The sequence below is a fragment of the Salmo salar genome, unplaced genomic scaffold (genome assembly GCF_905237065.1).
Source record: "Salmo salar unplaced genomic scaffold, Ssal_v3.1, whole genome shotgun sequence".
Taxonomy (NCBI): domain Eukaryota; kingdom Metazoa; phylum Chordata; class Actinopteri; order Salmoniformes; family Salmonidae; genus Salmo; species Salmo salar.
In genome coordinates, this window is record NW_025550929.1 from 19,190 (window position 1) to 32,500 (window position 13,311).

Here is a 13,311-nt window from a genome sequence, read left to right on the forward strand (position 1 = left end):
CAGGCTATGAGGGGTGTCCAGTCCTCTTCTGGCTGTGCCGGGTGGAGATTATAACAGAACATGTTCAAGACAAGACAAGACAAGACAAAACTAACGGAATCATTTATCCCACCACCGACTAAAATACAACAGACGACTGTAAACAGACAGAGAAAACAGGTCACACACTACAGAAGTCTTACCAACAAACAAATCTACAACAGTTGTCTCAGGGGGGGGCTACAGAAGAGTAAAGAAAGCAGATTGATATTGTTTTAATAAATGCCGTGTTTATTACTCGATTCTAAATCATGAGGACTAGGCTTTTATGAATCCTCTAAATCCTCATTAATAAACGGTTTATTTGCTGCGCTGTAATTCTACATTGTCTCAGCAGAGACGACAGGTCAGTTACATTTTACATTTACTTCTCCAGAGCGATTTAACCATTTAAAATGTCAAATTCAATGGGAGGTGAGGAGGGAGGGGGGACGTCCCTAACCTTAACCTTTACCTAACCATTTAAAATGTCAAATTCAATGGGAGGTGAGGAGGGAGGGGGCGGGACGTCCCAAGGATATCGGAATAACAGGGACAGAATGAGTTTCCAGTGGGCTGGACTCCGGAAACGTGCGACAGATTGAGAAGTTTCAGGAAGCAAACGAGTAACTCCCGAACAGAAACTCCTGAGTAGTGGAATGGAATGCGACCCGGAACTCAACTTCCTCTTCATAGATCTGTGTTCAATTTAACAAAACGAGTTGCACCTGTTTCCCATTCAAACGGTCATGTGTTTGGAGAGAGACGGCAACTTGACGAAGCGCCAGAATTAATAACAGTAACGAACGGGGAGGGGGGACTATTCGTGTTGTAATGTCGTCCCGGGCGGAAAACGTGGCGGAACTTTTAGAAATAGACATATGTAACGGCGACGTCTGTTCGGAGGTGGAGAGCGGACTATTCATCAACTCCGGTACAGGCGCGTCACTCTTACACGGTTTCTCGGAGTTTCAACAGTGGACTGGATCTAGTTCTCGTCCGTCTTCAGACCAAAACAACACAGACTATGTCTCAAAGAGACCGAGAGACTGCTTCAATAACGACACCACACCATCCCCGAGTCTGTATCCCCAGAACGGCCCGGGGTGTGAATCCGGTGATCGTGTGATCCTTGGAGAGCTTCAGGGTCGGGATCACCGAGTTCCTCGTTCCTCCATAGTGGACTGTCTGTTGGTGGAGTTGTATGACACCTACAGTAGCGCCCGGATCAGTGTCGACAGCCCGGATAGTAGTACCGAGGCGTCCAGTTCGGAGCTGTTCTGCCGTAGTAATACTGGGTCCAGTTTCCTCCAGGAACTACAGGAGAAACACACCAGGAGACATCAGGTCAGCTACCTGTCTCAGAAAGGTCAGTTCAATTTGTATTAAATATATATATATATATATATGTTTATGTGTTACCTTTTATTTAACGAGGCAAGTCATTTAAGAACACATTCTTATTTACAACGACGGCCTACGGGGGAACAGCGGGTTAACTGTCTTGTTCAGGGGGCAGAACGACAGATTGTTTTGTACAAAAAACTGTTCCATTAAATAGCAAATGTGGCAACTCTGGTCATGGCACATGCGCTCTAGCCACCAGCTCTAGGATACAGTGGGGGGTAGTCCAGCTCTAGGATACAGTGGGGGGGGGGGTCCAGCTCTAGGATACAGTGGGGGGGGTCCAACTCTAGGATACAGTGGGGGGGGGTCCAGCTCTAGGATACAGTGGGGGGGGTCCAGCTCTAGGATACAGTGGGGGGGGGGGTCCAGCTCTAGGATACAGTGGGGGGGGTCCAGCTCTAGGATACAGTGGGGGGGGGTCCAGCTCTAGGATACAGTGGGGGGGGTCCAGCTCTAGGATACAGTGGGGGGGAGTCCAGCTCTAGGATACAGTGGGGGGGGGTCCAGCTCTAGGATACAGTGGGGGGAGTCCAGCTCTAGGATACAGTGGGGGAGTCCAGCTCTAGGATACAGTGGGGGGGTCCAGCTCTAGGATACAGTGGGGGGGTCCAGCTCTAGGATACAGTGGGGGGGTCCAGCTCTAGGATACAGTGGGGGGGGTCCAGCTCTAGGATACAGTGGGGGGGGAGTCCAGCTCTAGGATACAGTGGGGGTTGGGGTCCAGCTCTAGGATACAGTGGGGTGGGGGGGGGGTCCAGCTCTAGGATACAGTGGGGGGGAGTCCAGCTCTAGGATACAGTGGGGGTTGGGGTCCAGCTCTAGGATACAGTGGGGGGGTAGTCCAGCTCTAGGATACAGGGGGTAGTCCAGCTCTAGGATACAGTTGGGGGGGGGGTAGTCCAGCTCTAGGATACAGTGGGGGGGGTAGTCCAGCTCTAGGATACAGTGGGGGGGAGTCCAGCTCTAGGATACAGTGGGGGGAGTCCAGCTCTAGGATACAGTGGGGGGGGTCCAGCTCTAGGATACAGTGGGGGGGGAGTCCAGCTCTAGGATACAGTGGGGGGGGTCCAGCTCTAGGATACAGTGGGGGGGGAGTCCAGCTCTAGGATACAGTGGGGGGTCCAGCTCTAGGATACAGTGGGGGGGTCCAGCCCTAGGATAAAGTGGGGGGAGTCCAGCTCTAGGATACAGTGGGGGGGGGTCCAGCTCTAGGATACAGTGGGGGGAGTCCAGCTCTAGGATACAGTGGGGGGAGTCCAGCTCTAGGATACAGTGGGGGGGGTCCAGCTCTAGGATACAGTGGGGGTTGGGGTCCAGCTCTAGGATACAGTGGGGTGGGGGGGGTCCAGCTCTAGGATACAGTGGGGGGGGGTAGTCCAGCTCTAGGATACAGTGGGGGGTGAGTCCAGCTCTAGGATACAGTGGGGGGGGTAGTCCAGCTCTAGGATACAGTGGGGGGGTAGTCCAGCTCTAGGATACAGTGGGGGGGGAGTCCAGCTCTAGGATACAGTGGGGGGGAGTCCAGCTCTAGGATGCAGTGGGGGGGGGGAGTCCAGCTCTAGGATACAGTGGGGGGAGTCCAGCTCTAGGATACAGTGGGGGGGTCCAGCTCTAGGATACAGTGGGGGGGTCCAGCTCTAGGATACAGTGGGGGAGTCCAGCTCTAGGATACAGTGGGGGGGTCCAGCTCTAGGATACAGTGGGGGGAGTCCAGCTCTAGGATACAGTGGGGTGGGGGGGGTCCAGCTCTAGGATACAGTGGGGGGGTAGTCCAGCTCTAGGATACAGGGGGGTAGTCCAGCTCTAGGATACAGTGGGGGGGGGGTCCAGCTCTAGGATACAGTGGGGGGGGGGTCCAGCTCTAGGATACAGTGGGGGGGGAGTCCAGCTCTAGGATACAGTGGGGGGTAGTCCAGCTCTAGGATACAGTGGGGGGGAGTCCAGCTCTAGGATACAGTGGGGGGGGGTCCAGCTCTAGGATACAGTGGGGGGGTCCAGCTCTAGGATACAGTGGGGGGGTCCAGCTCTAGGATACAGTGGGGGGGTCCAGCTCTAGGATACAGTGGGGGGGGCCAGCCCTAGGATACAGTGGGGGGGAGTCCAGCTCTAGGATACAGTGGGGGGGGGGTCCAGCTCTAGGATACAGTGGGGGGAGTCCAGCTCTAGGATACAGTGGGGGGGAGTCCAGCTCTAGGATACAGTGGGGGGGAGTCCAGCTCTAGGATACAGTGGGGGGAGTCCAGCTCTAGGATACAGTGGGGGGGTCCAGCTCTAGGATACAGTGGGGGGGAGTCCAGCTCTAGGATACAGTGGGGGTTGGGGTCCAGCTCTAGGATACAGTGGGGTGGGGGGGTCCAGCTCTAGGATACAGTGGGGGGTCCAGCTCTAGGATACAGTGGGGGGGGTAGTCCAGCTCTAGGATACAGTGGGGGGTGAGTCCAGCTCTAGGATACAGTGGGGGGTGAGTCCAGCTCTAGGATACAGTGGGGGGGGTAGTCCAGCTCTAGGATACAGGGGGGTAGTCCAGCTCTAGGATACAGTGGGGGGGGGTTGTCCAGCTCTAGGATACAGTGGGGGGGAGTCCAGCTCTAGGATACAGTGGGGGGGGGAGTCCAGCTCTAGGATGCAGTGGGGGGGGGGAGTCCAGCTCTAGGATACAGTGGGGGGAGTCCAGCTCTAGGATACAGTGGGGGGGGTCCAGCTCTAGGATACAGTGGGGGAGTCCAGCTCTAGGATACAGTGGGGGGGAGTCCAGCTCTAGGATACAGTGGGGGGGTCCAGCTCTAGGATACAGTGAGGGGGAGTCCAGCTCTAGGATACAGTGGGGGGGTCCAGCTCTAGGATACAGTGGGGGGGTCCAGCTCTAGGATACAGTGGGGGGGTCCAGCTCTAGGATACAGTGGGGGGGGTCCAGCTCTAGGATACAGTGGGGGGAGTCCAGCTCTAGGATACAGTGGGGGGGTCCAGCTCTAGGATACAGTGGGGGGGTCCAGCTCTAGGATACAGTGGGGGGAGTCCAGCTCTAGGATACAGTGGGGGGGTTCAGCCTACATGATGGGATTATTTTGGATAACAGCGATAATATTGTATTTGTCAGACGGCAGTTGATCATCATGTCACTAGACTCTCTATTGAAAAGCAGCATTGAACTCACAGCTCTTTCACCACCCTGAGCAGTTGATCATCACGTCGTAGTGGGAGGACTGCACACCTCATCATGGTTTGACTCTCAAATGTTTTCTGAGTTTTATCTTGGCCAGGTCGCAGTTGTAAATGAGAACTTGTTCTCAACTAGCCTACCTGGTTAAATAAAGGACTTGTTCTCTACTAGCCTAACCTGGTTAAATAAAGGACTTGTTCTCAACTAGCCTACCTGGTTAAATAAAGGACTTGTTCTCAACTGGCCTACCTGGTTAAATAAAGGACTTGTTCTCTACTAGCCTAACCTGGTTAAATAAAGGTGAAATAAAAATACAAAATAAACATTTGTGTATAAATATATTTAGTATTTGTGTATATAGGCGTTTCCTCGGCCATTTCTCACATAATTCATTTTACGGACACAAAAGATCCCATGTAAAATGAACAAATGATCTGTAACCATTATTATAAAATTGTACTGAAAAAAATGTTAATTTTTTTTTTTTTATATGGTATTACTTTACTGGCATAGGAACTGTGGATGGAAACGTGGATACAGGCCAATATTACTCTGAAATCATCAGATCACATTGAATCTACTACAGGCCAATATTACTCTGAAATCATCAGATCACATTAAATCTACTACTGTCTGTCACTCACTCCCTCACACTTCATGTATTGTGAAGTCTGTTTATAAAATGCATTTTTAATGTTTAAAAATTGTATTATAATGTGTATATTACTGCCTTATTTTTGCTGGCCCCAGGAAGAGTAGCTGCTGCCTTGGCAGGAACTAATGGGGATCCATAATAAACCCCAGGAAGAGTAGCTGCTGCCTTGGCAGGAACTAATGGGGATCCATAATAAACCCCAGGAAGAGTAGCTGCTGCCTTGGCAGGAACTAATGGGGATCCATAATAAACCCCAGGAAGAGTAGCTGCTGCCTTGACAGGAACTAATGGGGATCCATAATAAACCCCAGGAAGAGTAGCTGCTGCCTTGGCAGGAACTAATGGGGATCCATAATAAACCCCAGGAAGAGTAGCTGCTGCCTTGGCAGGAACTAATGGGGATCCATAATAAACCCCAGGAAGAGTAGCTGCTGCCAAGCTGCTCTATATATCTATATTGTGTTCCCAGCACCAGGAGAGTTGAGCTGTATCGTAGAGGAGGTTCTCTACAGGACGGGTCTCCAGTCAGCCAAGCTGCTCTATATATCTATATATCTATATTGTGTTCCCAGCACCAGGAGAGTTGAGCTGTATCGTAGAGGAGGTTCTCTACAGGACGGGTCTCCAGTCAGCCAAGCTGCTCTATATATCTATATATCTATATTGTGTTCCCAGCACCAGGAGAGTTGAGCTGTATCGTAGAGGAGGTTCTCTACAGGACGGGTCTCCAGTCAGCCAAGCTGCTCTATATATCTATATATCTATATTGTGTTCCCAGCACCAGGAGAGTTGAGCTGTATCGTAGAGGAGGTTCTCTACAGGACGGGTCTCCAGTCAGCCAAGCTGCTCTATATATCTATATATCTATATTGTGTTCCCAGCACCAGGAGAGTTGAGCTGTATCGTAGAGGAGGTTCTCTACAGGACGGGTCTCCAGTCAGCCAAGCTGCTCTATATATCTATATATCTATATTGTGTTCCCAGCACCAGGAGAGTTGAGCTGTATCGTAGAGGAGGTTCTCTACAGGACGGGTCTCCAGTCAGCCAAGCTGCTCTATATATCTATATATCTATATTGTGTTCCCAGCACCAGGAGAGTTGAGCTGTATCGTAGAGGAGGTTCTCTACAGGACGGGTCTCCAGTCAGCCAAGCTGCTCTATATATCTATATATCTATATTGTGTTCCCAGCACCAGGAGAGTTGAGCTGTATCGTAGAGGAGGTTCTCTACAGGACGGGTCTCCAGTCAGCCAAGCTGCTCTATATATCTATATATCTATATTGTGTTCCCAGCACCAGGAGAGTTGAGCTGTATCGTAGAGGAGGTTCTCTACAGGACGGGTCTCCAGTCAGCCAAGCTGCTCTATATATATCTATATATCTATATTGTGTTCCCAGCACCAGGAGAGTTGAGCTGTATCGTAGAGGAGGTTCTCTACAGGACGGGTCTCCAGTCAGCCAAGCTGCTCTATATATCTATATATCTATATTGTGTTCCCAGCACCAGGAGAGTTGAGCTGTATCGTAGAGGAGGTTCTCTACAGGACGGGTCTCCAGTCAGCCAAGCTGCTCTATATATCTATATATCTATATTGTGTTCCCAGCACCAGGAGAGTTGAGCTGTATCGTAGAGGAGGTTCTCTACAGGACGGGTCTCCAGTCAGCCAAGCTGCTCTATATATCTATATATCTATATTGTGTTCCCAGCACCAGGAGAGTTGAGCTGTATCGTAGAGGAGGTTCTCTACAGGACGGGTCTCCAGTCAGCCAAGCTGCTACGCCAGCTGAAGCGGAGAGATCGCCTCGCTCACAAGCTCCAGAAGAACTATGACATCATCACCGCCTGTCTTCAGGCCGTGTCCCAGAAGAGAAGTAAGTATTCCCTATGTAGTGCTCCCTATTCCCTATGTAGTGCTCCCTATTCCCTATGTAGTGCTCCCTATTCCCTATGTAGTGCTCCCTATTCCCTATGTAGTGCTCCCTATGTAGTGCTCCCTATGTAGTGCTCCCTATGTAGTGCTCCCTATGTAGTGCTCCCTATGTAGTGCTCCCTATGTAGTGCTCCCTATGTAGTGCTCCCTATTCCCTATGTAGTGCTCCCTATTCCCTATGTAGTGCTCCCTATTCCCTATGTAGTGCTCCCTATTCCCTATGTAGTGCTCCCTATTCCCTATGTAGTGCTCCCTATGTAGTGCTCCCTATGTAGTGCTCCCTATGTAGTGCTCCCTATGTAGTGCTCCCTATGTAGTGCTCCCTATGTAGTGCTCCCTATTCCCTATGTAGTGCTCCCTATTCCCTATGTAGTGCTCCCTATTCCCTATGTAGTCGCGCTCCCTATTCCCTATGTAGTCGCGCTCCCTATTCCCTATGTAGTCGCGCTCCCTATGTAGTCGCGTTCCCTATTCCCCGTGTAGTCGCGCTCCCTATTCCCCGTGTAGTGTCGCGCTCCCTATTCCCCGTGTAGTGTCGCGCTCCCTATTCCCCGTGTAGTGTCGCGCTCCCTATTCCCCGTGTAGTGTCGCGCTCCCTATTCCCCGTGTAGTGTCGCGCTCCCACCCTATTCCCCGTGTAGTGTCGCGCTCCCACCCTATTCCCCGTGTAGTGTCGCGCTCCCACCCTATTCCCCGTGTCGCGCTCCCACCCTATTCCCGTGTCGCGCTCCCACCCTATTCCCGTGTCGCGCTCCCTCCCTATTCCCCGTGTCGCGCTCCCTATTCCCCGTGTCGCGCTCCCTATTCCCCGTGTAGTGTCGTGCTCCCACCCTATTCCCCGTGTCGTGCTCCCTCCCTATTCCCCGTGTCGTGCTCCCTCCCTATTCCCCGTGTAGTGTCGTGCTCCCACCCTATTCCCCGTGTAGTGTCGCGCTCCCACCCTATTCCCCGTGTAGTGTCGCGCTCCCACCCTATTCCCCGTGTCGTGTCGCGCTCCCTCCCTATTCCCCGTGTCGCGCTCCCACCCTATTCCCCGTGTCGCGCTCCCACCCTATTCCCCGTGTCGCGCTCCCACCCTATTCCCCGTGTCGCGCTCCCACCCTATTCCCCGTGTAGTGTCGCGCTCCCACCCTATTCCCCGTGTCGTGTCGCGCTCCCTCCCTATTCCCCGTGTCGTGTCGCGCTCCCACCCTATTCCCCGTGTAGTGTCGTGCTCCCACCCTATTCCCCGTGTAGTGTCGCGCTCCCACCCTATTCCCCGTGTCGTGTCGCGCTCCCTCCCTATTCCCCGTGTCGAGCTCCCTATTCCCCGTGTAGTGTCGTGCTCCCACCCTATTCCCCGTGTAGTGTCGTGCTCCCACCCTATTCCCCGTGTCGTGTCGCGCTCCCACCCTATTCCCCGTGTCGTGTCGCGCTCCCACCCTATTCCCCGTGTCGTGTCGCGCTCCCACCCTATTCCCCGTGTAGTGTCGTGCTCCCACCCTATTGGCTGAGACTCATACATTCCTTGTTAGCTAGTGATGTAGCAGAGATGGCTGTATTTCCATTCACTACGGCTCTCTTTTTGGGGGTTGTTGCCCTACCGATCTTCCCCTCTCCACCCCTCCCTTTTACATTTACTTCATCACGGCTTTCCTCTCCTCCCTCCATCATACCGCATCCCTCCCTCCCCTCCCCTCCCTGCGGCGCTGGGTAAGGGTGTATACCGGGGCAGCTGCTCCTGAGACCGCTGCAGAGCCGCATCTCCTCGGTTAGAGGGAGAACTGATATCTGATTATCGATTTAAGACAGATCTATATATATTCTAGCAACTCTTTTATTTTAAAGGCATAATTGCGTGCGAATTCCTCCTGGATGGAACAAACATCAAGGCCATGTTCCTGTAGGCTGGAGACTGTTGACAGTTGTTGTGTTGGACCGGAGACGGAAAGATCAATCTCCCTCCCTGGAAGACACCGGGCTGTTGTGGAGCAGCTAGACGACGGGATTCGCGTGGGACGGAGGGAATAACGGACATTTTTATTTATTTTTTTATATATTGAAGCAGCAGCACAAAAGGGAAAAATAAAAAAACATGAATGTAGTCTACGGATAATAACTTGTAGTCTACACGGTGCGTGTGTCGGGTTTGATTGGGGAAATGAAGCAGGCCCGGTTTAACGCGGGTCGGAGGGCTCGGTCTGGACCGTGTGTGTCGCGGCAGGGTTCGAGCGGTGTCGGTAACATCATCAGTAACGTGCTGAAGAAAAGGAACGGCATCTCCCGTAGAGCACCCCGTCTGCTCTGCACGTTAGAGCCAGGTGACCGACCGGATCCCGTTCACCTCCCGGAGCCCGTTCAGCTCCGGCCTGATTGATACTCTCTGTGCTCTGTGGTCTGTCTGTACAGAATAACATGTCACTGCTCGTTGTGATGGGGGGGCTGTTCATTCATTCATTGTGGTTCTGAAATCATGGTGATATTTTACAAGGCGTTTCATTCATGTGATTTCCCCGTTAACTCGGTTTTAGGGCTGATAGGATGATAGAACTAAAGCCCACTAGTTGAATTCCTTCATTTCATGTCGTCTTCTATTGGATGTTGCTGTCAGATGTAGCCTAGCTACATGTAGCCTAGCCCATATGTCTAGTCATATCCATCTGTAGCTAGCCCGTCTGGTGATGTAGCCTAGCTACATGTAGCCTAGCCCATAGGTCTAGTCATATCCATCTGTAGCTAGCCCGTCTGGTGATGTAGCCTAGCTACATGTAGCCTAGCCCATAGGTCTAGTCATATCCATCTGTAGCTAGCCCGTCTGGTGATGTAGCCTAGCTACATGTAGCCTAGGCCATAGGTCTAGTCATATCCATCTGTAGCTAGCCCGTCTGGTGATGTAGCCTAGCTACATGTAGCCTAGCCCATAGGTCTAGTCATATCCATCTGTAGCTAGCCCGTCTGGTGATGTAGCCTAGCTACATGTAGCCTAGCCCATAGGTCTAGTCATATCCATCTCTAGCTAGCCCTTTCTGGTGATGTAGCCTAGCTACATGTAGCCTAGCCCATAGGTCTAGTCATATATATCTGTAGCTAGCCCGTCTGGTGATGTAGCCTAGCCCATAGGTCTAGTCATATCCATCTCTAGCTAGCCTGTCTGGTGATGTAGCCTAGCTACATGTAGCCTAGCCCATAGGTCTAGTCATATCTATCTGTAGCTAGCCCGTCTGCTGATGTAGCCTAGCTACATGTAGCCTAGCCCATAGGTCTAGTCATATCTATCTGTAGCTAGCCCGTCTGCTGATGTAGCCTAGCTACATGTAGCCTAGCCCATAGGTCTAGTCATATCTATCTGTAGCTAGCCCGTCTGCTGATGTAGCCTAGCTACATGTAGCCTAGCCCATAGGTCTAGTCATATCTATCTGTAGCTAGCCCGTCTGGTGATGTAGCCTAGCTACATGTAGCCTAGCCCATAGGTCTAGTCATATCTATCTGTAGCTAGCCCGTCTGCTGATGTAGCCTAGCTACATGTAGCCTAGCCCATAGGTCTAGTCATATCTATCTGTAGCTAGCCCGTCTGCTGATGTAGCCTAGCTACATGTAGCCTAGCCCATAGGTCTAGTCATATCTATCTGTAGCTAGCCCGTCTGCTGATGTAGCCTAGCTACATGTAGCCTAGCCCATAGGTCTAGTCATATCTATCTGTAGCTAGCCCGTCTGGTGATGTAGCCTAGCTACATGTAGCCTAGCCCATAGGTCTAGTCATATCTATCTGTAGCTAGCCCGTCTGCTGATGTAGCCTAGCTACATGTAGCCTAGCCCAGACAGTGCTCGGAGAGACCCAGGTCAGCAGCTAGCCAGCTATAGAAGACCTGACCAGATGTCAACATGGCGGAGACAGACAGCGCTCAGACCGGTATAGAAGGTTAGTGTAGGTGGGGGAGAGTTAGAGAGACCGGTGTGAGCTGTAACATGAAGCCGTGCAGAGCGGGGTAAATGGCGGCTCTGTGGTCGTTGGCTGGCCGCCGGACAGGTTAAGGCTGGAGGAACGGGTTCAGTCTGAATCCTTCTCTTTCCCGTTTGTTTCATTTCACCACCGTAACGGACAGCAACATCCTAATAAAACACAACCTGGGGCGTATTCGTTATGGAAACGTTTACCGTTTAGGAAGCAAACAGAGAAAAACAATAGTTTTTTTTTATTGGACAAATTTGGGTAGATGCCACCCTGTTTAGTACCGTTTGCTCCCGTTTTAAGAAACGTTTTGCCACAGTATTTGCGTAATGATTAGCCCCAGAGAGCCTAGCCCCTCACAGCTGTTCGGTGGAGGTGAAAAATAGATTGAGACTAAATCATTGGAAGAACGAAAAGTCATTGTCACTAATATATTTCCATATCGCCATGTTTCAGTACTATGATAAATGTGATTTTGTTTATCCCAGGTGCACACGGAGAGCAGCGACGTCATTAGTTATGGATAGGCTTATTTCCCTCCCTGCACGTCACTGTACTTAAACTTAGACTGATGATATTACGTACCTGATTAGTCACTAAGCCTTGTTATAGAGAGCTTTCTATGTAGTGTGTGTGTGTGTGTGTGTTGAGTGGTGACTGACAGTTCTGCTACAGTGGAGTTTTTCAGTCTGTACATCTTCTCTGTAGGAGTGGACACCAGGTTAAAGTTCACCATCGAACCTTCTCTGGGCAAGAACGGCTTCCAACAGGTCAGTATGGTCCCGTCACATCTTTAACCCAGTTTCAGGTGACTGTGTGTATATCATATTTATGTCATGTCTGATCTGTGTGGGAGTCTGATCTGTGTGGGAGTCTGATCTGTGTGGGAGTCTGATCTGTGTGGGAGTCTGATCTGTGTTGGAATCTGATCTGTGTGGGAATCTGATCTGTGTGGGAATCTGATTTTAGTGAGTCTGATCTGTGTTGGAATCTGATCTGTGTTGGAGTCTGATCTGTGTGGGAGTCTGATCTGGGTGGAATCTGATTTTAGTGAGTCTGATCTGTGTGGGAGTCTGATCTGTGTGGGAATCTGATCTGTGTGGGAATCTGATCTGTGTTGGAATCTGATCTGGGTGGAATCTGATTTTAGTGAATCTGATCTGTGTGTTCTCTCTCTCTCTCCCCAGTGGTATGATGCTCTGAAGGCTGTGGTCAGACTTCCTACAGGCATCCCTAAAGAGTGGAGGAAGAGGGTAGGTCATAGTAGAGCTACTGATGTAACAGATTTGATGCTACTTCCCATCTCTCCAGCGGTGTTTATAGTGACTGGCCGGCCAGCGGCCCCAGTTGATTGGTGTTTGTAGTGACTGGCCGGCCGGCGGCCCCAGTTGATTGGTGTTTGTAGTGACTGGCCGGCCGGCAGCCCCAGTTGATTGGTGTTTGTAGTGACTGGCCGGCCAGCGGCCCCAGTTGATTGGTGTTTGTAATGACTGGCCGGCCACAGCATGGGGCTGCCACCACCATGCTTCACTGTGGGGATGGTTTTCTTGGGGTGATGAGAGGTGTTGGGATTGCGCCAGACATAGCATTTATTTTGATGGTCAAAAAGCTCAATTTTAGTCTCATCTAACCAGAGTACTTTCTTCCCCATGTTTTTGGGAGTCTCCCACATGCCTTTTGGCGAACACCAAACGTGTTTGCTTATTTTTTTTTCTTTAACCAAAGGCATTTTTTTCTGCCCACTCTTCCCTAAAGCTCTGTAGAGTGTACGGCTTAAAGTGGTCCTATGGACAGATACTCCAATCTCCGCTGTGGAGCTTTGCAGCTCCTTCAGGGTTTATCTTTGATCTCTTTGTCACCTGAGTTCTAATCGTGCCTACCTCTGAACGAGTGGAATCATGAATGATTCATGCGTGCTCATTATGTTCGACTGCTCCCTCTGAATCATTCATGATTCAATGTGTGCTCGTTATGTTCCCCTGTATTTGCCTTGTTAGCAGCGCGTTCATTCACCACTCTGTCCGACAGGAAACTCCGCCCACGGCATACAGTAGGCAGAGAGGTGAAAAGAAATGGCTTAGCCCAGACCTACAGTGAGGATTGTTTTTTAACTTCACTTGACACTATCAAATCTATGTTGTGAAGTACACATTAGTCTCTCTTGCAGCAAAGCACCCCCCGCAACATGATGCCGCCGCCCCCCGGTGCTTTG

At 51.1% G+C, this 13,311-nt stretch overlaps 1 protein-coding gene across 1 annotated transcript in view; it reads left to right on the top strand.

Moving 5' to 3' along the window:
• The first annotated feature begins 643 nt into the window (after window positions 1-643).
• LOC106593460 (TBC1 domain family member 30) overlaps window positions 644-13,311 on the top strand; it is a 30,016-nt gene continuing 17,348 nt past the window's right edge. Inside the window, exons 1-4 of the mRNA XM_045714102.1 lie at window positions 644-1,387; window positions 6,948-7,112; window positions 11,808-11,869; window positions 12,287-12,352. Coding sequence (XP_045570058.1) covers window positions 853-1,387; window positions 6,948-7,112; window positions 11,808-11,869; window positions 12,287-12,352 — 828 coding nt within the window. The 5' untranslated portion in view covers window positions 644-852. The remainder of the gene's footprint in view (window positions 1,388-6,947; window positions 7,113-11,807; window positions 11,870-12,286; window positions 12,353-13,311) is intronic.